The sequence below is a fragment of the Spermophilus citellus genome (genome assembly GCF_964194105.1).
Source record: "Spermophilus citellus genome assembly, chromosome: 17".
Classification (NCBI taxonomy): Eukaryota; Metazoa; Chordata; class Mammalia; order Rodentia; family Sciuridae; genus Spermophilus; species Spermophilus citellus.
In genome coordinates this window covers 74,384,816-74,411,047 of record NC_138199.1, presented here as the reverse complement: position 1 = coordinate 74,411,047, position 26,232 = coordinate 74,384,816, and the positions used below count along the sequence as shown (strand labels likewise).

Here is a 26,232-nt window from a genome sequence, read left to right as displayed (position 1 = left end):
TCAAACCCAGAGTGTGCACATCTCAAGGGGTAGCTTTAGTGTGAAGGTGCCCAGAGATCCTTGCTCTGATGACAGCCTCGATCCCTTGCTCACTTCAGCAGCCACGGAGCCCACAGATCCAATCCCATGGAGTTCCTCCAGCCCCAGCCTTCTTAGGCCTCCCCTGGGCAACTGCAGGCTCCAGGCCTCCAGATGCCTGCTCCTTTGGCTCCTGATTATCCAGCACCTTATTTTTTTAAAACCCCAAACTTACATAAAGGAGAACCACTTCCTTTAATTTTCCACTTTGAAAAGTGTTATCCTGGGTTACATAATTGTCAAGGAACTGCTCTTGAAAGCTGATTCAGTGTTGCTTTGACTGCTCTTGTTTTGTTGGTGGTGCTGAGGATGAAACCCAGGCTCTTCTGCACGCCAGGCAAGTGCTCCAGCCCTGAGCCACACTGTCAGCCCCAAGTCCCTGTTTGCTTTTCTGGTACTGGGGATTAAACCCAGGGATACTTAACCACTGAGCTACACCTCCAGACACTTTTTAAAATTTTTATTTTGCTTAGTTTTTTATTTTGAGACAGGGTCTCACAAAGTTGATGGGGCTGGCTTTGACCTTGTGATCCTCCTGCCTCAGCCTCCTGAGCTGCTCAGCCGTTGTGCCCCACCGAATCAATGCTGTAATAGTATCTTTTAAAAAACTAAAACAGTTACAAGACCTGATTCACTCACGGCTGTGTTAATAAAGCAAGCTATTCTTACAATAGATTCTAAAAGATTCCCATTAGAATTTCACGTGAAGAAATGTGTTACCAACAATCATCTGAATGGCTCTCCTCAGTTCAACCTCAGGTCAAAGGTGACAGGCAAAAATCAAGAAATCCAAACTAAAGGTTCTGAAGTCATCTGTACAAACCAATACCACTCTTCTAACGTCCTCAGTACAAACGTGTGCCTCTTTCCTCATACGTACCATGCACTCCCCGCTCAGGAAATCTGGAATGATCTCTCTGTCGATGTAGTCCAGCAGGCCGCCGGGGCCCTGGTAGTCATTTCCTGCGTAAATGAGGAACTTCCTTCTGGTGTTGTCGTCAATGAATGGACTGACCTGTGAGGAGCCAGAGGCCGGGCTGTTTCATTTGCTGTCTGGTTTTCAAAGAGCAAAAGTCTGACACGGGGCTCTGTCAGGTCCGTCTGCACAGCCTTAGGACAGTCAGAAACATTTTGCTTTTTCTCCCCTTTAACAACATCTGAGTTTCACTCTGCATCTTACTTTGCTTTTTCCCACCTAGTTGAGACTCCAGGACACAGACATGCAGCGAGTGCACAAATATCTGCCTTCTAGAAGGCTAACGGTCACTGCAAAACATCACACAACCCACCAGTGTCCAGAGAACAGGGAAGACCCTGGGTGCCCGGAGGATGAGAAGGCGGCCCAGCGTCTCTGGGTAATTGGCCTCCACCACTTCGATGATTCGCAGCAGGGCTTTGACGCCAGGTCTCCACAAGTGGCGCATGTTCAGCCCTTCCAGGTCCACCAGGCAGGTCCAGGAACTGCAGATGGTGCAGAGATGTGTTTTATTCAATAGACAGCATACTTGGCAAACTGGGTCCTACATTCAATGTTTTTCTTTCAATATTATAAAACAGTCATTTATAGTCGTTTCCAAACATACATCAGGTTTTTTGTTTTGTTTTTCCATTTTTAGGCAACACAGGCATTGACTACAGGGGTGCTTTACTGCTAAGCCACACCCCCCAGCCCTTTAAAATTTTTAAAAATTTAGAGACAGGGCCTCCCTGAGTTGCCCAGGCTGGCCTCAAACTTTTAATCCTCCTACCTCAGCCTCCCACATCACTGGAATTACAGGCACACACCACCATGCCTGGCTTATCACCAGTTTTAAGAATTACGGTGTTATGAACTCTATTCACATCTACTTACATAAAACACATAGGCTCAATGTGGTAGGACCCACCATGAACTATCAAAGCCATCAATGAATGGCTGACAGCATATAAAAGCCTCTCTCAGACATGCTCAGTGACTAGCAAGCAAGACATAAAGCTCCATCCCGACACTCTGTGCCTCTCCCCAGGGCACACGTCTGACACTGTAACCCACACTTGGCGTTTGCACTGCAATAAGCTATTCCACAACAAATGTTCACTGAGTCCAGCGCCTTCTGAGGGGCTGAGAGGCAGCAGTGAACACGCACCCTTGCAAGCCCTGCCCTGGGGAACAGACACTCTGGAGGAGCCACCCCCACCCGTCCACGTGTCCACCTTGGCGTCCCTGCACACTTTCACCCCACCTGACAAAGCCTGGAAGCCAGCTCAGGAACACAGGAGAGTTTGGGAGAATTGGGGTCGAAACAAACAAGCAAAGGAGCTATGCTCCTGGGCTACCGAGGACCTCAAGGCCCACTGCCCAGGCCAACCCACGGGGCCTGCTGGGATGCCCTGACAGCCGGGCCTAGGGGACAAGGAGCACCAAGCCTGCAGCTGTCCCTCTCATTATTTTCTAGTTTTGAAACTCCCTGGAAAACAGTGAACTACCAGACTTCGGTCCTAAATACCAACTAGAAATATGGAATCCACATTGTCAATAAGCCCAAAGAAGAGCGCACACCTCCCACCCACCTGATGGGCCGGCCGAAGACCTTCGTGTTCTCTTCACAACGCCTCAGGCCCTCTTCGTTTATGGAGAGAACCTGTCACACAGGGCATGGAGACGGGGCAGGTCAAGACTCGCCCACCGGGCACACCACAGGGGAGCAGGCAGGGTGCCCACAGAGCATCCTGGCAGTCGTACTGGCTGAGCACGGTCCGACAAGGACAACCATCTGGCTCTCAGGAGAGAGCAGATGCCATCCTCTGTGGCGAAGGGAGAGTTGTGACACTGCAGGTTGGGCTCAGGGAGCCACCACTCTGGGATGGGTCTTCAGAACAGGTGAACTGGACAGCAGGAAAGAGGGAGCTGGGCGTGTCCATGTGCCGTGCCACAGGAGGTCTCAGAACAGCCCCAGGCAGCCCAGGACAGCCCTTCAAGTTGGGGTGACAAGTGCTCCCTCGGAAGAAGTCCCTCTGTATCTGCACTTGTGCACAGCACAGATGACCACAGCCGGGAGCACGGACAGGAACCCACAGAAGGCCAGCAGCAGAGTGTGAGGGGGGGTCTGTCTGCTCTAGACACCCGGCTACTCCGGAGGACCCCGCAGTTAAAACATCTGCAGGACGTTTGTGTCCTCCTCTGAGGTCTCTGCATACATCAGGCTCTCCTTTCTAACTGCAAGAGCAAAGCACCCAGGGCAGGGGGCGCAGCATGGGACGCAGGGCAAGGCCAGCAGCAGTCAGGACTTACGTATCGCAGCAGGGCTTCCTCGCCCAGGGCTCGTACCAAGCCCTTGGTGTCCATCTGCCCCAGCCTGAGCACGTAGAGAGGCCGTCCATCTGCAGGGGAGGAAGCAATCAGAGGGTCCCTGTGTGGGGCACAGGAAACCCCCGGGACCCCTGGCTCCAGGCTGGAGGTGGTGCAGCTGAAGAGCACCCACCAGGAGCAAGGCTGTGGGCTGCACTCCAGCCCCGCAAACAGGACTCCTGGGAAGCAGGAGAGCTCTGGAGTGTTCTGACAGACCCAAGCTCTCCCCTCTGCTAAGCAGCAGCTGGCTTCAGTGTGGGGACAGGGGTGGGGTTGGCATCCAACATTTCCCCCAAAAGTCACAAAAGAAAAAACCAAATAATGGTGCAGCTTAGCAGAGCCTGGAGATGGTGCTGCCGAGAGGAGGGCCGAGCCCAAGCCCAGCCTGTCCTGCGCGATAGCCGTCAGGCTGGGTTGCTTCGCTCGCACACACGGCTTAGCAAGAGCCCAGGAGACTTCCGAATGCCTAGGATTTACGAATTCAGTTCAAGTCTCCTTTCTCAGAAAAATAAGCCTTTTTAATTTCATAAGTTACCAATAAATTAATAAGATTTTTACAAGTCAGTCTTCCTCAATTTCCACTGAAGTCCAAGAAAAATGGGAACATTCTGGACACCAATCAGCACTCGCTGGCTCTGTCTCCATAACCTACAGATCTAACGGAGGGAGCCTGAGAGGAACCTAACTCATCCCACAACCCTGTCATCGCCAGCCAGCCACACAGGGGAAGATGATCCCAGGGCCAGAGTGTATGCAGCGGCCGGCACCTCTCAGATTGTCACCCTGTGGTTGAAGGGAGAGCAGCAGGATCGTCCTGCAGGGAGGCAGCGTCTGCCATGGGTCCTCCCAGGGCTGACCTCGCCTTTAGGGAACAGCTGGTTCCACATCTGTTTACTAAGCCAAGAAGTTTTCTGTGACCCCAAATCTTGTAGAAAAGCAAGTTTACAAAAAGTTTGTACCAACACTTTTTCAGGTGGTGCTGGAGGACTGAAGCCAGTGTTCTGTCGCTGAGTTGCAGCCACAGCCCTTTCTTTTTTCTTTTCTTTTGCAGCAATCTTGCCAAGTTAGTGAGTCTGGCCTTGAACTTGCAATCCTTCTGCCTCAGTCTGTGGAGCAGCTGGGATCACAGGTGCGTCCCACCATACCTGGGTCCCTCTTCCAACATTTATATGGGACACATCTGTCCATGTCTTACTACAAAACTTTTTAACCTTTTAAGGTTCCAGTCATGTAGTGAAATAAATACAAATGTTTCCAGTTACAACCAATAAAGCTACAGTTCCTTTGAAGAAAAACAATTTGAGTGCAGTGGCACACCAGTGACTTGGGAGGTTGAGGCAGGAAGATCACAAGTTTGAGGCTGGCCTCAGCAGGTTAGTGAGGGATTGTCTCAAAATAAAAAGGGCTGAAGATGTGGCTCAGTGGAAAAGCCACTGGGTTCAATCCCTAATACTAGTAAATAAATAGCCAATTAGAAAAACAAGACAGACTGGAGTATTATAGTTCTGAAAGGACTTGTTCAGAGACAGAAGAGGAAGCCAGTTCCACAGCAGTCCCTGCAGCCCCCCTCCAATGACTGTGATTCAATTCTGTCCAACCACTAACCTGCAGCCCAGGAGGAAAGAGCATCGTAAGACAAGGCCAGCACTCCCGCGGGGGCCAGTATGCAAAGGGACGGCCACCCCCACTTTGAGTGTTGTGTCTCTGGTCTACTTGCTCCTGAGAGAAACCGCAGTTCTCTACTATTCTGATATGGAGGCCTGGCTGGACATGTTACAGCTACTGGAAGGCGTAAGTCATTAAATCCTTTTTATTAGCACAGTTTTGGGGCTTTTAAAAATATTTTTCTTGTAGATGGTCACGATATCTTTTTATGTTTTCTTATTTTTACATGGGGCTGAGGATCAACCCAGTGCCTCACATGTGTGAGGCAGGCACTCTACCACTGAGCCACAGCCTGAGCCCAACGTTTGAGTTTTTAATATGTCAAAACAGACTCCACAGACCTGAGAATGGAAGTAAAGTCGCTGTCCCAGGGCAACTCCAGGAAGGAGCCAAAGCCACTGCCCTCCCTCAGCTGCCCAGGTGGGACAGGAGTGTGCTGGAGGGTCTCACCAGCTGGCTCACACTAGAGAGCGCTTCCAGGTCCCAGGAGAGGAGGGCAATGCCTTGCAGGCCGCTGGCTTTCTGCGGAGCTCCCGGATGCCCCACAGGGAGACATGATGGCAACAGACGGGGAGACACAGTGCCACCCACCTTTGTCGTGATGGTGCCATCCTCCCGCGTAGTAATCCTGAAGCACCTGGGGTGGGGTCCAGGTGTCCAGGATGTAGTCCACCTGGTGCTGCTTCCGCCATGTTAAAGACTGACACATGATCTCTCTGGCCTTGTCGATGTTAAAATCCCGAGCGCGTAGGAACCGAAGAATATGCTCATCCTTTGGGATCTGGGAGAAGAAAAGATGCTTTTAGGACTGTTAAGAGTTGCCCAGCCTCAAAATGTCAGTTTTTAAAATGACTGGGGTGTGATGCAGTGGTACAACACTCCTGGGTCCAACCCCAGGACTGGGGGTCCGGGGGAAGGTTTGTTGTTGCTAAGAGACCAGGATTCAAACTCCATCTCTTCTCAACAGTAACCTGCACCTTCATGCTGTTTAGAACGAGCTGCTGCTGGGGCAGGGAGCAGCTCAGTGGTACAGCACTGCCCAGCATGTGAGGCCCTGGGTTTGCTCTCCACCACCGGAAAAAAATAAAATTAGCTATTCCCAGAAAAATCTTGGCCTGATGTTTAATTAAAAAAAAAAAAAAATCAGTATCTGATTTTTCTAGTGATCTTCCTAAAGCACCCTTTCAGTCTGGGCAATGTGAAGGCACAATGTCTGAAACACAGGCAACAGTTCCAAGCTATGCGATGGCATGCCATTGTGCCCTGTGCGCTTCTGCATGGAGATTCTACTAAAAGTTGGAATGAAACCATGCTGGGATTGGCAGTGTGGGGGTGCTGCTGACATGCAGGAACCTTCTCAAGACCCTGTCAATCAGCCTGGTCACCCTGAATAAAGAAGAAGGGTGAGTCCAGGATCTGAGTCTCATTTGGACCAGGTCTCTTCCCTCTGTGGCCACCTGTTCACTAATGCAGGTAGCCAGACCATCCAGAGACCATAAAGAGAGTGGGAGCAAGAGTCTGCGTGGAATCCCACCTTGGCACATAATCAAAGCATAGGGTGCAGTGATTTGGCATCATCTTCACTTGGAAAGCAGCACAGGCACATGGAAACGGTTAAGAATGTGGGAACACACCTATAATCCCAGCACCTCGGGGGGGCTGAGGCAGGAGGATCACAAGTTGGAGGCCAGCCTCAGCAACTTATGAAGACCCTGCCTCAAAATAAAAAATAAAAGGGGGCTGGGGATGTGGCTCAGTGGAAGAGCACCCCTAGGTTGAATATCCTGTATCTAATAAATAAACAGGAATATGGTGCTGAAACCACATGGTCTTGGTTCAAATCTTGGCCCCACTGTTTCCTAGCTTAAGACCTTGAGCAAGCTGCTTAACTTCTCCATGCCTTGGTTTCTGGACCTTCTGAAAAAAGGAGATGATGGAACAGCACCCACCTCTAGGCCTGTTGGGAAGACTACACGAAGAGCTAAAAGCATGTCTAACACACGGTCAGCAGACACCAACAGTAGCTGTTTTCCTAATGACTGGTGTTAAAAAGCTCTCGGGGGCTGGGGCTGTAGCTCAGTGGCAAAGTGCTTGCCTAGCATGCGTAAGGCACTGGGTTCAATCCTCAGCACTACATCAAAATTAATAAATAAAATAAAGGCATTCTGTCCATCTACAACTATTTTTTTTTTAAAGAGAGAGTGAGAGAGGGAGAGGGAGAGGGAGAGGGAGAGAGAATTTTAATATTTATGTTTTAGTTATCGGTGGACACAACATCTTTGTTTTGTATGTGGTGCTGAGGATCGAACCCGGGTCGCACGCATGCCAGGCGAGCGCGCTACCACTTGAGGCACATCTCCAGCCCCCATCTACAACTATTAAAAAAAAAAAAAAAGCTCTCATGCAACCAGGACTGACAGAATTAGAGACTGGAAAAACTGTGTGCAGGTGCCTGCTTCCTGCCCTGTGCCACTAAGTAACCTTTATGCTTGCTACATAAACTTGTTATTAAAAGCAAATTTCTTATGTGGCTACAATTTCACATAAAACTTCAGAATTAAAGCTCAAACATTTCTAATCTTGTATAAAACTCTGACCTCCTTCCGAATCTTTTCAAAATTTAAAATGCATGGCTATCTGGAACATCATGCTACTCTGACACTTGATGACCGACTGTTTCTGAGCAGACCATCTCAGCAACAGCGCACAGAGCAGCAGCCATGCACACGAGGAAGGGCAGCCCAACCTGCTGCCGGGCACGTGGGCTCCAGCTGGCGACACTCTCGTGGGGATGACCTCTCCAGCTGTCTCAGGACCAGAGAAGGCAGGCCGCACAGCCTGGGGGCCAACACTCACCTTGCCCTTGTGGGTTTCCTGGAGCCACTGGCGAAGCCTGATAAGGCAGCTCTCCTGGAGTGGGGTCAGGTCACCCAGATACCTCTTGATGTAATCGGCATCGAGTTTGTCTGCAACGGGAACCACATGGCACCATTTGCAAAGACGAACTCTGTTCCTGAGGCTCTCGTTGCCCAGTGGTGCCAGGTGGGGATAGACTCTTGGGGTGAAGGAGACTACAGACAGGACACATTTAAAGCAGCCACCCTGGAGAATCTCAGTGATGTCTTAAGAGGTGAGCCTGCTGACTCAGCTACGCTTCCCTGATCACCACTGAATCACCTCATGACGTCACCATGACTAGAGAAGACACTCAACGACTGGTTTGATTCAAAGTGACAAAGCCCTTCCATGATACAAAATTATGAAATGAAACAACCAAGCAGATCTAAATCTCCGTTAAGGATCCAGCTACCGTGTTCAAGAACACAGTTTCCCCAGATAAGGTGCCACTGGACAGATGAGATAGCAAAATAAGTACAACAAAAAAATACTCCCAAGGTGAAAAATAAAACATATCCCCAAATCATCCCCACTCCCAGCAAACTACTGAAAGTCAACAAATGGCACAGTCAGCTGCCAACAGAATGTACGCAAAGCCGAGTATGGCGGCACTCGCCTGTAATCCCAACAGCTCAAGAGGCTGAGGTAGGAGGATCACAAGGAGCTCTGTGCCCCAAGTTCAAGGCCAGCCTCAGCAACTTGGAGAGGCCTTGTCTCTAAAATAAAAAAGGGCTGGGGGTGTGGCTCAGTGATAAAGTGCCTGGTACAAAACAAAAGTATGAAGAGATACTGATATTTTAATGAACTTTCTGAATGGCAGAACATTCTTGTCTTTTCTTATTTTCCTGTGTTTTCTGAACTCTTAACAATGGGCATTACTCTCAGCCCATGCCAGGTGGAGCAGTGGCTAAAGCAGTCCCTGAGCCCATCCACCTGGGCACAGTCTCAGCCCTGGACCGACTCCCTGTGCCCCAGGCAGGTCATGTCTCTGCCTCAGTTAATGTAAACACAGGGAGCATCTTCAGCTTTTCCCACCCAGAAGGAGCCATAATGGCGTGAGCACCCTCCACTCAGTGCCTGGACAGTCCCTGGCACCTGAGCGAGTGAGGTGTCCAGCGGTGGGAGTTCTAGGAGAAAGCACTGATGGCTCGTGCTCACCTCAGGCACCTGCAACTAATCTGAAACATCTTTTGGTCCCAATAAGAACATAACCAGAAATAACCTTTTCTACCCATTAAAAACAAAAACTAAGAAAAAAAATCATATGAATGTATCACATAAGCTATAGGACAAGGAAACGAGACCAGAAACAACAAATAGCCTTCCTTCTCCACATGGTGCTGTGTGTCCTAAGGAAACAGGAACAGGCAGAGCAGTAGAGAGGAAAGGCCCCACACGACTCCTAGTCTAGCCGGAAGAATGGAGCCTTCTTCAGACCCACCATCAGGGGTTCCCACCGTGGGCTCAGGGGTCCCTCCAGGGTTGCTGAGGGCCTCTCCATTCAGCCCCTCCTTGAGGGCAGCCTCTGGGACCACAACAGCCGTGGATGCCACCTGACTCTTGCTGGACGAGGACGTCTCTGAAGAGGGCCCGATGGAAGGTGGGGTCCAGCGCGGCACGAAGGTAATGCCCTCTTCTTCAAGCTGACGAAGGTAGTACTCAATGATTTCCTTCCCCTTAGGAGGAGACCAAGGTTAAGGTGAGTGTAGAGTCAATACTTCAATTATTTGTCCCTTACCAATTTGTGAGGTAACTACCAAAAACTGAGGGCTGAGATATAGCTTGGAGGTAGCAGGCCCAAAACTAATCTAGAACACTGATCTATCAGACACACTTGTACTGAACACAATTCTAACACAGTACCCGAAAATACAACAACCTTCGAGAGCCCCCCACCACCCCACACCGCAGCTTTAAAACCACGACCCACAGCTCCCAGAGAGTGAGTGGCAGCACCTGAGGAGGTCCAGGGAGCCCTGCCTGGGCACCTGCCAAGAATCTCCTCAACCCACAGAACTTTCCATCAGCAGACCCACAAGTGGAACCCAGGGGTGCGACCACCTCACCCTAACTTCCCACGTTCCCACAATTCCAAGCAGAGAATGTGGTGGCCAGGAGTGAACCGCCTGTACCTCCTTCACTCCACCAGGAGCCAGCACCGCCAGCCCCGTAGGGCTAAACAGAAGGCCCAGGGCAGGGTGGAAGCACACTTCTACCCCCCGAGTGACCCGCTCCCGGCCTTCCAGAGGACTAGCTCAGACACCTCAGGAGACTGCTGCCCTCCCTTTCCCATGAAGTCGCAGGGACTCACTTTTTTAATGTTGCTGGTATACTGCTTCATGGCAATTTTTTCCACTGTACTTTCAAACCCAAAGAAAGATTTGATATCTAAACTTGCAGACTGTTCGAAACAGGTCCAGTCTTCGTTCTCAGGGTGAACCTGCGGGTGAAGAGAAGGCCTGCTGTGTGCGACTGCGAGGCCTGGTCTGCTCCCCTCTGCCAGCGACCAGAAGGAGCAGTCCTCTTACAACAGAGCTACTCCCATGGAAACAGCACAAGGAGGGTGGGTTACAGAGGGCTCGACCGCCCAGGGCCACTCGAACTCCAAGACACCACCGTGGCCTGAGAGGAGCGCTCTGTCCTCCCCTGCCCAGTCCCTCACCTCCCTACACACAGAGCCGCTCTCCCATTAGGAATGAAGGAAAGACCCTTCCGTGTCACTGACAGCCTCACGAGGAGACAGACGGCCACGAGCCTTGGACAGAAAGGTGAGGAACTTCCAACTGCTGGAAGATCAGGGCCATGGGGAAAGCGTGGAGCGGGTTAAGGGGACCAGGGAGGGCTGCAGGCCACGCTGTCAACTGGCCACTGGGAACAGGGATCTGGGCAAACCTGAAGGAGGGCTGGGGAAGTCCTCGGGAGGCTGGGGAGCAGCAAGCGTGCTGGCAGCCATGTACAAGGACAGAGGGACCCAAGACACGTGACTGAGGGGGAACCGGCCCTCCTAGGCCACGGCAAGCACTCGTGCTTTTCTCTGAGGGTCATCTGGAAGCACTGGGTTGTGAGCTCAGTGATAAAACTTGACAATCCTAAAACAGATCACTGTGGGTTCAGCATTAAGGTTACACTGGAGGTGGCTAAGGCGGCAGCAGACACACCATGCAGGAGGCCACTCTAATGACCTAGTGAGAGCAGCTCTCAAAGCAGGGTGGTCGCCAGTGAAGGTGACAGCCGACGTGTGCTCCCAGCTCTAATCTCAAACACACACACCATCTTGCTCTTCAGAATGCATTTCTCAAGTAGCAGAGCATGGCAGTGCAATGACTTGGCTATGACTGCCACCACGGTGCGATCCTGCCTGCAGGAAGCCACACCTGCCACTGCTGATCCCCTTCAGAACTGCTAACAGGAAATATATGGCAAAGAACTACCCCAGGACAAAGAGGCACGCCGTTCCAGCAATGGCTGACCACCTTTGGAAGCCATGCCCCCGTGCCTCCCGGCTGGCGGGCTCCGCCCAGGGCTGTGCACTCACGGTGTAGCAGCAGTGCTCGTTAATGATGACCCGATTGGAAAACGTTTCATTATGGGCCTCAATGTGCAGAGTGCGCTCCCGAGAATTGAGAGAGTTTTTCTGGACAAAATAAACATAATCAACTCCTGCAATCTTTAAAAAAGAAATAAAGAGAAAAGGGTTTATTATTAACACCACTGTGACAGAAGCTGGAAACATAAATTCTCTATCTCTGGGACCAACGCCTTCTGGCAGGCCTGGGAACTTACCTTCTTCAACAGCCGGGGTGCGTCTATGTCCAGCTTGCAGCGCCTTTCAATGACGTGAATGGCCCCGTCTTCGCTCTTGAATTCATTCACAGTGTCACTGTCCACAAACATGGGAATCAGCGGACAGGTAGGGAACCTCCTTTCATAGGCCTATGGATAAAAACAAACCAAAAAAAAGGGAGAGGAAGTGAATGAAGTCCCAACTTCAGTCTCTCCTTGCCCGAAAGGGAAGGAGTGCTCAACCTCAGCACGTGCCCACAGAAGGTGCCACAGCTGGGCTGGTCACCTGCAGCTTTCACTAACCTGGAAAAGACGTCTGCATTCACAACAGTCTGGTGAGATGTAGATTCTGTTCACATAGATACAGGCTAAACATGATTTCTACCAAAATTCTAGCAAATATACTTTGGCGCCTCAGGCAAGATTATTTTACAACTTACATGGAAAAGCGAAGGAACTAGAGTACATGCTTAGTAAGCTAAAATGATTACTGAAAATGAATGAACTGGAGGGACTCCCGCCCCGGGTCTTTAGGCTTACATGTAGCTATGGTTACACAGCAGTTACATAGTATTGATGGACAGACACACAGCTCCATGGGACAGAACCCAGAACTAGACTCAAACAAATATACCCAAATGATGTTTCCCTTTTTCTTTTTCTTGTGCTGGGGATGGAACCCACGGCCCTGCGCATGCTAATCATGCACAAAACCTTGATTTAAACCTTGACCTAAACCTCACATCTTATGTACAAATTAACCCAAAATAGGACTACTCATCTAGCATGCTGAAAGCCCTGCTTATGATCCCAGCACTGCAAAAACAGAAGACAAATGAACAGAAACCAAGATAAACCACAGACTTAAGCAAAACATAAAACTATGCACCCAAAATCAATCTGTAAAAGGAAAAATTTACTTCATCAAAACCAAAGACTTTTGCTTTCCTACAGTCCCTGTTAAGAGGAAAACAAAACAAGTCACAGACAGAAACTACTCACAGACCACGTTCTCTGGGAAAGAGAACACACAGAACACACAGAACCCAACTAACGCAGTGAGCTGCACAGCAACGCGCACGGTCAGCACCGCTCACCCGAGAATGGCCGGGGCAACCTGCAAGGTCCTGCTCAGAGGCAGGAAGGGGGTTAAGATGGTACTTTTTAAAAACTCAACAGTTAGAAAATAAGCCACAGACATCTCACCAAAGAGCACACATACAGGTAAAGAGATGGTCAATCGAGCAATGAGCTATCACAGAAACTCATACTGAAGCCACAGGAGGTCTCGCCACAGATCTACCAGAATGACAAAACACAGCCCACCACGTGCTGGTAAGATGTGGAGAGACAGCTCCCAGACACTGCCGGCAAGAATGAAAAATGGGGGCTGGGGATGTGGCTCAAGCGGTAGCGCGCTCGCCTGGCATGCATGCGGCCCGGGTTCAATCCTCAGCACCACATACAAACAAAGATGTTGTGTCCGCTGAGAACTAAAAAATAAATATTAAAAATTCTCTCTCTCTCTCTCCTCTCTCACTCTCTCTTTAAAAAAAAAAAAAAAGAATGAAAAATGGTGTCACCAGGAAACAGCTGGGTACTTTCTTAGCACCAAACAGGCAGCTGCCACACAGCCGGGGCCAGCACCACCCTCCTGGGCATCTGTCCCAGAGGAACAAAGGCCACGTGCACAGACCCTCCAGGCAGCTGGACTCCCAACAACCCAACCTACAATCAACCCAGGGTCCTCCACCAAGTAAATACTGGGCAACCTACAACCACAGCCCACTGCTGGCCATGGAAAGGGCTGAGCCACTGTCCACGCAATGACCTGGACGATCCCCAGGAAACTACGCTGGGCAAGGACAGTTCCATGCTGCGGTCCCATTCACTAACACTCCTGGAAAGACAAAATTAAAGAGACCGCGAACAGACTTTCAGTTGCCAGGGTTCAGAAGAGATGTAGGTGTGGCTGCAGGACGCCAGCACCCTGACCACAATGCTATATTCCTATATTCCCAAGATGTCGCCACAGGGGACATGGGTGAAGACTGGGCAGGATTCTTCCATGTTATTTTTTGTGACAATATACTATTAATATACTGTGATTTACAAGTATCTCAAAATAAAATGTAAGACTTGCTACATAATCTGGGATGACATTCGGAAAATGCACTGAAGCAGATTTAGTTTACTCCGCAGCAATCTACAAAGATCCCTGAGCTAGAGACACTGCTGGAAGCACAGCTAACCCAGGTGTCCCAGCCCAGGTACATGGCACAGATGCCATAGATGGCCCAGGATCTCCTCTGCTGTCCCCACCCATGAAGGAGGAAAAGCAGGGTAATGATGGTGCCCAGGTGACAGATGCCATTCCTCTGTGGGACTGGACTAAAAATGGGGATAGGTTCTGTGACTTCCCATCTTAAATTCATCACAACCTAAACCAAACTTTAGGAAGACATCTATGGAGTGAGTTCATAAGAAAATGGCACAAATGGCTCGATTCTACCTCTGACAGGTGCAAGCAGTCCAAAGCTCTGTCCAGCAAGGAGCCATGGCCTTCCGTGCACGAGCTCCTGCTCACCCACAGCAGGCCTGCTCACCTGAGCAGCAAGCAAAATGCAGACCACGGCACTGCCACGAGGCTCCAGAGGGCATGGGGGAGCACAGGAACTCCCAGGAGCCCCTGCTGCAGTTCCTTGCAGAGTCGCCCTCACTTCCTGATGAGTCCCACTTGCTCGCCTTATGTGACCAAGTAACTGGCTTATAAGGTCCACCAGACTAGGCAGCAGAGGGGAGCGAGGGAGGCAGATGACACCAAGAACTCGGGGCGGAAGGTGGGAGTGTCCTGAAGATGCACAGGTTCCACTGAGGTGGAAGGAGGGGAGAACAGAACTCGGCGGACAGAGGTTAGTGGGGGAAGCAGCAGCTCAGGCCTCGAGCCCCCAGAGCTGTCACATCAGCAATGACAGCATGTCCAAGAAAGAAGACACAGAAGCACAAAGAAGGCAGGGACCACACCCCAAAGGCAGGAGGGAAAGCCGGGGTCACCAACAGGGACACTGACACACAAGGCCTCCTGGGCCTCTCCTTCTCTTCAGGGGACAGGGAGGAAGGAAGACTGGAGTGATAAGAGTCACAGCGGGACAGCCTGGAAGGGAGGCAAGACCCACATGGGTGACTGAGCACAGTGCCTGTTGGATGTCCTTCCTTTGAGAGTGGAAAACACACTCTTCATGTTATTGCCCTGACCTCCTCCTCCACTCAACAACGTCTCCTCAGCTCCACTAGGGCCAGGACCCTGATAAAGTGTCGGGCTCTCGTGCCTCTTTCCATAAACACCCGAGAGGCGACTCGCTGCTGATCACACCTTGGATAAGCCTCAGGAGGCCCTGGGAATGTGTGAGCATTAAGTACTGAACAAATGAGCAATTCTAGTAAGAAAACCTGAAATCACTGACTTCATTTGTTCCATATTAACACTGAAAACCACCTAAACCGATTTTTAAATCATACACTTAAAATCAAAAACAAAAACCCCTAGCTTTGTACATTACAGCACTATAACACCAAGAATTTAAGTGCGCAAGTCTTCCAACAAAAAAAAGGTCCTCATTCTCTCTCAGTAGAGGACCTGAATTAGAAGATCTTCTAAGTACCCCCAGTATATTTAAGTTCTTGAAACGGAGTCAACATGAGACATCACCCACAGGACCAAGCTGGAACTTAGAAACCCTCCCTCCCCAGGGCACTGTGGCCTCCAGGCTCCCATTGGCAGAGACCTCCCGCCCCTAGGGATGAACCAGACAAGGCTCAAGGCCTGCACCTCCCGCCTCTCTCTAGAGCTGCCTCAGGGTAGACAGTACCTTCCCTTCTCCAAGTCCCAGCACTCTGCCACCAAATGCCTTCCTTGTTGGCCACAGGCAAAGACCAAGTCCCACTTTTCTTTTGGCCCTGAGAAAGAAAACACCTCAAAGTTCTTTGTCCAATATTTTTGAATCATGGAATAAAAATGTTAGCTAAGTAGCCTAAGGAGTCTCGCTCTCCCTGGCCCGTGTTTAGAGATATCTGAGGCCAAAGGATTCTACATAATGTGAGCCAAGAAAACCTAGCTTCCTAGAGGATTATGGGAAAGCAAAGCTGAGAAAAGTCGATATAACTTTAGTCTCTGGAATTTTTCAAACTCCAACCCCTAGTTTTCACCTACCTCTACAAAGTACATAAGAAACTCCTGAAAACAAACAAACAAACAAACAAACACAGAAGCAGTCTAGTTTTATTTAAAAATGACATCCTAAACCAGTCATGGTGGCACATAACTGTAATCCTAGCAAATCAGGAAGCTGAGGCAGGAGGATTGGGAGGATTGAAAGCTCAAGGCTAGCCTCAGTAACCCTTAAGAAACTTAGCAAGACCCTGTGTCAAAAGGGGTGGGGGGAACTGCAGGGCACGGTGACACAAGCCTGTAATCCCAGCGCTCTGGAGGCTGAGGCAGGAGGATCATGCATTCAAAGCCAGCCTCGGCAAAAGTGAGGCACTAGGCTACTCCTAGTGAGGGCTGGGGATGTGGCTCAGTGGTCAGGTGCCCCCGAGTACAATCCCCAGTTCCAAAACTACAACACCACCACCACCATGTCCCAGCTCTGTCCACTGGAAAGGCCTGAAAGCAAGACCCTCAGTAGCACTGAGCTAACCTGGCACCCAGACCTTAATCTGTAAATACATTCCCCACTGAGAAGGAACCTATGCTTTTGGAGAAGTGGTAGCAAGGACAAGGCCAGGTGACTGAGAAGCACTTCCCACCCAAGAGGAATAACTGGCAGGACTATGTCCGTCTGAAGGACACGGGAACCAGCCTGCAGGGGTCTCACCCTCCAACTCTGGGTTAATGTGAGCACCAGAAAGAAAAAAGGTGGCAGGGCAGTATAAACCATGGAGTGCAACTAAGAAAAATGGTCAGGTAAGAAATTTTACAGAAAAAAACGTTATCTAATAAATACAGAGGAATGTTGTGATCGGGAAATCATCAATGCTTCGTGTGGGTAACCCCAGTGACTCAGGAGGCTAAAGCAGGAGGATCACAAGTTCAGGGCCAGCCTCTGCAACTTAGTGAGGCCCGAAGCAACCTAGTAAGACCCTGTCTCAAAATAAAAAAATAAAAAATAAAATGGGCTGGAGATGTGGTTCAGTGGTAGAACATCCCTGGGTTGATCTCCAGTACCATAAAACAGACAGAAAATAAATTTTACTCTATCAATGTTAAATTCCTTAGGTGGGATATTGATCATTCTTATATGGGAAAATAGCTCTTCTTAAGTGATACACATTTTACTACTTTGGAGTAAAGTGCTGGGCTGGAACTGTGGCTCAGTGGTAGAGTGCTTACCTCACGTGTGTGAGGCACTGGGCTCAAGTCTCAGCACCGCATAAGTATATGAATAAGATCCATGAACAACTAAAAAAAAATATTTAAAAAAAAGAGTAAAGTGTCAGGATACACACAACTTGCTTTCAAATATTTCTACCAAAAAATCTAGGGGTGGGTGTGGCTGTGGGGGTAGCGGGTGGACAATACCTTAAGCTTTTTCCCTTAGCTTTAAGGGAAAAAGTTCACACGTGAAATAAAAGGTATGCCAGGCCCAGTGGCACATTTCCTGTAATCCCAGCACGCAGGAGGCTGAGGCAGGATTGAAAGCCCAGGGGCCTCAGCAACTTAGCGAGGTCCTAGGTAACTTGGTGAGTCCCTGTTTCAAAATAAAAAATAAAACTTGGTGTTAAAGTGCCCCGGGTTCAATCCCCAGTGTCCCCCACAAAAAGAAATAACAGGGCTGGGGTTGTGGTCAGTGGTACAGCGCTTGCCTAGCACGTGTGAGGCCCTGGGTTCGATCCTCAGCACCACATAAAAAAAAATTTTAAAAATAAAGGTATTGTGTACAACTAAAAATAAATATTAAAAAAAAGAAATAATAAATGCTTTTATTACACATAAAGTCAGACTGTACACACACTGGTACAAACCAGGAAACCAGCATACCGCTCTTGCTGTCTTTTACATCTGACTGATTTGAAAATGTCTGTGAATGTTGGTCTGCCCAAAGCTCTGCCCAGGTGTGCAGGGCAACAGGCGCTGCTCTCCCTTGGCACCCTGCCCTCTTCCAGCCCCAGGCTCAGTAGAAGCAAGATGAAGCAGAACCAGCCCTCTGGGTTTTCACAGGAAGTCTTTTAACACCCTGTTTGGACCCAAGAGCCACACCAGCAGGCCTTCAATTTGGATCCGAACCCGGGAGAACCCACTTATCAACTGTCACCAGGGCCGAGTCACTGTGTCAGATGAGCAGAAGCCATTCCCAAACTTCGACTTATTCTTCACAAACTCTCTGCCATCCCCGATCACACTACCCAGCACTTCCCAAAACACAGTCAAGAAAGGCTGAACAACACAGCCTCCCAGAAATAATTTCCTCAGAGAGGAAGAACTGTCCCTTCATAGCTCCCTTTTAAAGAAATACTTTTTAAAGAGAAGACGGTTATAATCATTTTCTCACTCTCTTTGTTTAACAGAGCAATTGTTTCAACAATAAAAACAAAACTTAGACCTTATCAACTTGGCCCAGAGGAAAGCTGCCTTCTGGGTAACCGCTTCCTCCCACTTTCCCACACCCACTCTTTCCCTTTCAAAGGACTTCTGAGCCTGCAATTTGGAAGCTTGGCAACAGTACTTTCAGCTTTTAACCAACCTCTGAATGCAATCTTGACATATTAAAAGGTAGAAGAAAACCATATTTTAGTGAAGGCATTTCAACTTGAGAATTAATGAGCTGAATGGTGCTTTCTCCAAGAAATTCCATTTAAAGAACCTACCTTCAAGCTGGATTCTCTTCATACCCAATTTGTCAACAAACCAAGGAGCTCTGAATCCTACAGAACAAGTGGGGTGTTCTATGGCCCTAGCTGTGACCAGCAGACTAAGTTCTAAACAGGTCTGGCTTCACCTGGAAAGAATCAGCAGGTGAAAAGGCCGCCCTTCGTCTCTCTCAGAAGCTACCAGCGCGCAAAGAAGCAACCGTGCGACCTACTGAGGAAGCGTGGCCAAGTCCCTCGGGGCTCCGTCCCGTGGTTCACTATCAACAGCAGCTACATACAGAAGGCAGCACGCACAGGCTGACGCTGGGGACCCTGGGGCTTCCAGAGAGTCTAACAAGGGCAGACTAGGGACCCTGCCCGGCCTCAGTGGAGAGGGGACATGAAAACCTGTAACTGCACACAAGAGCAGAAAAGAGGACTGAGGGCGGGGCCACCAAAGCTGGTGGGGAACCACTTCAGGCTGGGCTGGCGACAGCTGGGAGAAGTGACCCAAGGAAGGAGGAGCACCAGCACAACTCCAGAGAGGCCTTTCCTCCCCACTGCAAGACGCCCCCTAGTCAGCAGGAGGCTGGAGGCAGAGGGCACAGGGACCAGCTCGAGCACATGAACAGCCAGGTCAAGGCTAGACAGCAGGTGGCCACTCTCCAGGACCCATCTGGCCACTGCACAGCCCTCTATGGGCCTTATGGCCCACTCCTGTTTCCTCAGCAGGTCACTAGGAGAAACTTCTGTTCAGTCCACTGGTAACTGAGGTGTCCAGCTCCAATGCTGTTAGGGAAGCATGTGTTTATGAGGCATTAACAGAAACTCAAATTCACAAAAACTTGGCCCCTTTTAAAGAGAGCCCTCATCCAGTTAGTTATGGCACACTGAGGCACCCAACCGCCTGGGAACAGCCCCATCGCAGAAGCAGCTCCTGGCGCTCCGCTCCACCAGTAACAAGCAGCGCCACAGTGCTACCAGCAGTGCTGCATCCAGACCAGGCCTCAGAGCGACAACGGCAAGTCCTGACCAAGTCCTAACGGCATTAGGGAATACCCCCAGGAAGACGGGACCAGAAAACACAGGCTCTGCTCTGAAACAAAACAGACTGTGAATCTCTGGCAGAGCCCAAGGCCACCCTCCAGGATCAAATGCATCTCAAGGTTAAATCCTGAACTGCACTGGGGAAGACTCCACGATGCTGACGCTGCACCTTCTCCAGTAAGACAGCCGGGAAAAGCCCAAAGCTCAACCACCAGGGTGAGGAGGGCTCAGGAAAGGGCATCAAGGGCCTCCTGGGGGCCAAGGCACCCCACGACGAGGCAGGACTCTGCAGAAGGTGCTGAGTATGGCAGGACGGAGACAAGTGCCACAGAAAGCAGGCCGCGGGCGCAGCTGCAGAACAGAGGGAAGGGGCTGCTCTCGGCCAGTGCCACGGGCTCGCCCAACACCTACTCTGTTGGCCACAGTGGCACAAACTGGCTATGTTTACTTTTTCTTTTTAATTTGTTGTTTTATTAGATGGGGTATTGCCTAGTTGCCCCAAATGGCCTCAAACTCACGATCCTCCTGCCTCAGCCTCCCTGATTGCAGGCCTGAGCCACTGTGCCCAGCTCTATGCTTATTTTTCTTTTTAATATTTATTTTTTAGTTTTGGGTGGACACAATATCTTTATTTTGTTTCTGTGTGATGCTAAGGAGCACACCCAGTGCCTCATGCATGCCAGGTGATGCTCTACCCCGAGCCCCAACCCAGCCCTCTATGCTTACTTTCCACAGTGGTCAAGGGAAGGAACAGGGGGTGCTGGCGACAGCAGGAGCTCTGCACACAGCCCACTCTGCTCCAGGAGGCCTGTCGTCTGCTTTGTAGCCCTGGGGATGGAACCTGGGGCCTTGAGCCTCACCCCCACCCACTCTGATTCTAAACATGATCGATTTTTGTCAGAGGACAAGAGAAAGAACTTCTAAATTTCTTCCAAAATCCACGTTTTCATCTTAGGAAACAGCACGCTGACTCAAGGTGTCCGTCCCACCAGGGTGTGTGGCCTGCACCAAGGCAAATGCTCTAGCCTGACAGAAGGCCACCCTCCCCACCTCCCTGACAGACCTTCACGTGACCTTCCTAGCAGGCAACGGTGGCACAGTCCCAAGGGACCTGGGAAAACACCCACAAAATGAACAGACTTCACATGCAGAAAGTTTTCATTCCACAGAGAAGTTATGAACCCGATTTTTGGTTATATTTTAAAATCGTGTCAAGACAAAACAACAAGAACAGCAACCCACCCACCCCACCCCACCCCCAAAAAAACCAACAGAACCACCCTCCACACAGGAGGACAGTTTTCCTGGCTCCAGAGACATTCAGGTGAGTGGCGCCAAACCAGGCTCCTCTGCTCAGCCTCACAGTGCGCTCCCAGCTGGGACCACAGTCGGACGGAAGCCCTGATGCAAAACGACCAACACGGGTCTCCTGCTACAGGACCAAATCCACAGCCCTGGACATTTTGGGATTTTCTACCAGACATTTCCACCCTGGGGGTCCTAGAAACAAGTACTAGCCCATAACTCCCTCCTCCACGAGCCACCCCCGCACGGGAGCAGCGGCGTAGGCGCAGGAGCAGCGAGCAAGCCCTGGAGGACTGGGACACCACCCACAGGCGCAGTCTGACAGCGCCCACTCTCCACACACTCCCAAAAGACAGTGGATCTGGTGCTTTCATGCTGCACATGACAGTCATGTGACCTGTCCTTCCTGGTTCACAGGAGAGAGCTAAGAATCAGTAATGTCAAGTGTCCATAAAGGAGTGTTGTTTTGCATTGACCAAAATACCTCACAAGAACAACTTGGAGGAAGGAAGGTTTACCTGGGGCTCGGGTTCGGGGGGCCTCAGTCCATGGCCGACCACTGCTCCGGGCCTGAGGCGAGGGGAGGGGCAGAGGAAAGCTGCTCAGCTCATGGAGTCAGGAAGCAGGGAGAGGGGAAGGGCCAGGGCAGATGCTCCCTTGCAGGGGACCTGCCTCCCCCAGCCACACCCCAGCTGTCCAGTTACCACCAGCCAGTCCATTCAAACTAGGGTGGACCGACTAGACTGCAGCCTCACAGTCCACTCACTCCCCCTCTGAGGACTCCTGCAGGAACAGGAGCTTTAGGGGACACCTCAGATCCAACCCTAACAAGTATCATGGCTTCTGAGTAACTGAACCCCTTACCATAAACACAAAATGAGCATGAAAACAAAATTATGCTCAAAAGAAAAACAATCACATAATCTACTAAAAGATTAGCATGCTTCCACTGGGCTTAAGCAAGACAGCCACTCAGATCTGGCCTCAGATGTAAGGCAGAAAAGGCAGAAGAGGAGGATGGTCCCAGGTGATTCCTGATTAAGAACACACACTGTATTCTCTCTCTCCTTGCTGACCCAAATTTACCAACCATGCAGCTTAAACCTTGGTTTAACAAGATCTTCTAGAATATTTTATCTTTTTAAATTTTTTAATATTTTATCCTTTTTATGAGTTTTTTTAAATTTTGTTTTGTTTTTCAATCTTGAATTACCTGTAAAGAATTCTTCTTCAAGAGTTTCCAGGAAAGATCTTCAGAAAACTTTTGTTAATACTAACAGACTGACAGTTACTGAGCTTCCAAATAAAATTCAATTATGCTTATTAACTATAAATCCTCCATTTTAAGTCAGAAATATAAGGCCCATGCCTGGCCAGCATCTTATTTCTGAACAACCTCAGGACTGACCTCCTCACCACAGCCTAGGGCTCTGTTGCACTAATCTCTCTCTCACCCTGAGGACACTCTCAAGACCCTTCTGGTTGGTATGTCGGGGCACACCCTGCCTCAGAGGGTTCACAGCACCCCTGGTGTCACAGCAGCTTTCCGACATGCCACAAAGCCAAAGTAAAGACATTTATTAAGATACTGGTCCAAACAATTTGTAAAGCATCTGACTCTTAATAACAGCAAATCTGAGAGGAGGAGATACATTGAGCTAAAGGGGAAAAATGATTTCCTTCAATTCTTGAATTCAATCCACCCTACTATTAATGAGAAAGTGAGGTGACAGAGAATGACACAGAGCACCTGCCACTGCTGCCGGACAGGAGCAGGCACCACACACAGGAAGAGTGAGCCCAGACTGGACTTAACCAACAGTGGCTCATCAATTGTAACAAACACACCGCAAAATGTTGATAATGGGAAACCGTCGGGGGAAGTCGGGGAACTACACTATCTGATCCTTTCCTATGAACCTAAAACTGCTCTGAAAAATAAAATGAAGACTATTTAAAAAGACTATGAAAAAAAAGGCATCATGAACCACCTCAGCCAGAGTAAAATCCAATCAACTGTCCATGTGTAAAGAAAAGAGAAATACAAACTTCTTTGAGACGTTCTGTCAGGTTCTAAGAAAACCCAGTGAAATCCGTAACATCATTTATTCCACAAACACTCCCTCCCTCCACACAGCAGGCAGGGGCAGGCTGAAGGGCAAGCAGGGCAGCCCCCCCCCCCCCCCCCCCCCCGCGAAGCGCCCGGCCACCTAAGGGACAAGTGGGGAGCAGGCCCCAGCCCCTGCGGCTCCACCCAGGGCCACTGTGCGCTTAGCACACAGCAAAGATGAAGTGCTGAGCAGGCGTGGTCTTTCTACAAAGTGAACGTCTCCCCCATTTTAAAATGAGAAAACAGGCTGAGGCGGCTGCTCTGGATGGGCATCGGGCATTTCAGGGCACAGGCTCTGAGCTGAGAGAGAAGCCCCTGCTGCGTACCCCAGGCCCGCCCACGGCAGGTTCCAGCCCACAGCGCTGTCAGGTGTTCAACAGGCCCCGACACAGAATAAAGACAAGACTCCATAAATGTGGCCACCGTCCCATGCTGCACACCAGCTGCTGAGCAGGAAATACAGACCAAGTGCAGCTAGTCCAACATCCAGGAACCGGCTGGGCACCCCACAGAATAAGCCAGAGCCTTTCCAACACAAACAGATTAAAACACTAAATAAGCTTCTCCTCTGGCATTTTATCTTTTTACTATGCTTTGAAATGCACCGCATAAAATCCATGTATTCATCAAACTAAAATAATTATCTCCCCCAAGACCCTAAAAGTATAAGATGTAAATCTCATGAGGCTTTGTTGGAAACCAGTTTATAATTAGCCAACTATAAAAAACAAATCTAGGTATAAATAACAGTATATAGGTCTCTCTTCTGTTAAAGAAGAGAAAAGGCCATAAAGATAGGAAAATTATCGTATTTCAATCTAGGCACTAAGACCAAAATATTCCCGTTATAGTTGAGCACCGGAAATACATGGACAGCGTGAGTCACCTGATAATTTAATTAAGTACACTACATTCAGTTGCTGGAGGCAGAAAAGATGGCCCTGAACACATGACTCAAGCTGGGAAGAGACTCTTCATAAAATAAGTGAGGGGGAGTGCAGAACCTGCTGCTCTATGCAGAGGTGTCCACCCAGGTGGCCCTGAATCAGGCCTCATGGGACGGCGCTGTAGCAGGACAGCATCAACACTTCCACAGTCTAGGGGAGGAGAAGGAACTCAGGTAGGGAACCAATGGTGAAGCGCCACAGTGGCCTGAATAAATGTCCGCATAAGCCTGCTGTTCCCACAGTCCCAGGAGAGTCACCCACTGTTCTCAGGACAAAAGCTTTCTGGGGCAATCTTGCACAGGTCCAGATCAGAGACACCATGCCAGCACCACGGCCTCACGCGACTTAATGTGCTACTTCTGCTCCCAGAGACTCCATCCACTCCCTCTCCACACCAACACAATTATCATGCCCACCACCCAGCTGGCCTCTCCCAGCACTGCATTTCAAGAGGACAAACTGGTGAGGCTGCACAGCACAAAGAAGGGCCGGAAAGAGTCTGGGGATGTATGTGGCTCAAGCGGTAGCGCGCTCGCCTGGCATGCGTGCGGCCCGGGTTCGATCCTCAGCACCACATGCCAACAAAGATGTTGTGTCCGCCGAGAACTAAAAAATAAATATTAAAAATTCTCTCTCTCTCTCTCTCTCACTCTCTCTTTTAAAAAAAAAAAAAAAAGAAGGGCCGGAAAATCCAGCAGCGTGACCTATAGGCAGAGCCGCCTGCTCCAGAGAAAAGAGACCTTTAATAGCCCAACAGAGAGCCAGATCAGGTCAGCAGAGCCAAAGGAGCAGGTCAGGGAAAGGAAAGGAAGGGTCTTTTTTTTTTTTTTTTTTTTTAAGAGAGAGAATTTTAATATTTATTTTTTTAGTTTTCGGCGGACACAACATCTTTGTTGGTATGTGGTGCTGAGGGTCGAACCCGGGCAGCACGCACGCCAGGCGAGCGCGCTACCGCTTGAGCCACATCCCCAGCCCCAAGGGAAGGGTCTTTTAAAGCCAAGACTGCAATGTGGCTCCCTGGGCAACTAGGAAAGCCAGGTGTCTGCAGCTGCATGTAGCCTGCTCCGGTTCTACCCATGCCATCTCAGGAATGGCACCACAGCAAGCAGCTTAAGCCTCAGGCACCTCATTTGTAAAGTGAGATAAAAGAAGAGCCTACCCACAGAGCAAGCATGAGCAGTGAGTGAGCTACTGGCACGTGAGCACCCAGCACGCCAGCTGTCATCCTTAGGCCTTGGTAGGCCTCTGTATAGGGTGGGCCAGTGGGGGTCTCAGGCTGGCTCTGGGCCAGGCAACGTCACCTCCTCATGCAGCCCTTGGAGACAGCTCTGTGCCCTGCTCCAGGGCTAGCACGATGGAATGCATGTGTCAATCCTGCAGAAAATGAGACCCAGAAGGCAGCCACCCCAATGCCACATGGCCCTCCTGTCTCCTTGGTACCTGACCAACGTTCTCAAACTACACTGCTTCACAAGTTTCAAGTTTTAATGTTAAAAACATGACATGGTTGTATTTAAGGATCTTAACATCACTTACAAAGCATTCTAAAATGGCCTTCAGGGAGAAGAAACGTGACCGTAAGAATCCACTGATGTACAGACTTTTAAAATCATCTTTTCCACTGTATGGCAACAGCAGTCAGAACGTACACGTGATCATTTCCACAGATCTAAGTTACACCCAGCAGAGGCTGGAAACACCGTCATCACTACTGTCTCTGCTTCCCCGGCCAGCATCACCTCAACTAGAACTAGTATCCGAGGACTAGCTCTCCTGATCCCCTGCACAGAAGGATGCCTGTCCATGTTAAAATACTTGAGCCAACAAACTAGTCCTGTCAAACACAGGCAGGACAATTCAAGAACACCCCCACCCCCAGCCTCTATGATTTCAATGGTCAGGTTTTGAACAGAACCCAATTTTAGGAGACTGGGCTAACTTGGATTCACGAAAGTAAAGCAAAACCTCTGTGACTCAGAGCCACCACTTAAAGAAGAAATCCATAAACTCCTTTTAAAAGAGAAGAGTTTCCCTGAACCCTTGAAAATGATCAGTGTTGACTGGTTGTTTTTAATATAACCTGTGATTCCAGCTCGGGAGGCTAAGGCAGGAAGGTCACTTGAGACCAAGAATATAGGGCCAGTCAGGCAACAGAAGCAGACCTTGTCTCAGAAGAATACAAACAAACTGAAGAGACCCCTTGTGTAATAACAAAATGTGATAAC

General features: G+C 49.7%; 1 protein-coding gene across 4 annotated transcripts in view; it reads right to left on the bottom strand.

The window, feature by feature from the left end:
- Positions 1-26,232, bottom strand: part of SEC14L1 (SEC14 like lipid binding 1) — a 48,538-nt gene that overhangs the window by 6,650 nt on the left and 15,656 nt on the right. For 3 of the 4 annotated variants that reach the window (XM_081270924.1, XM_081270927.1, XM_081270925.1), the window contains 10 exons: positions 11,753-11,902; positions 11,505-11,636; positions 10,281-10,409; positions 9,411-9,645; positions 7,928-8,037; positions 5,663-5,852; positions 3,350-3,438; positions 2,629-2,699; positions 1,368-1,539; positions 959-1,093 (listed from right to left, as the gene is read on the bottom strand). In XM_081270924.1, the coding sequence (XP_081127050.1) occupies positions 959-1,093; positions 1,368-1,539; positions 2,629-2,699; positions 3,350-3,438; positions 5,663-5,852; positions 7,928-8,037; positions 9,411-9,645; positions 10,281-10,409; positions 11,505-11,636; positions 11,753-11,902 (1,413 nt within the window). The remainder of the gene's footprint in view (positions 1-958; positions 1,094-1,367; positions 1,540-2,628; positions 2,700-3,349; positions 3,439-5,662; positions 5,853-7,927; positions 8,038-9,410; positions 9,646-10,280; positions 10,410-11,504; positions 11,637-11,752; positions 11,903-26,232) is intronic. The other variant, XM_081270926.1, reaches the window with a different exon arrangement.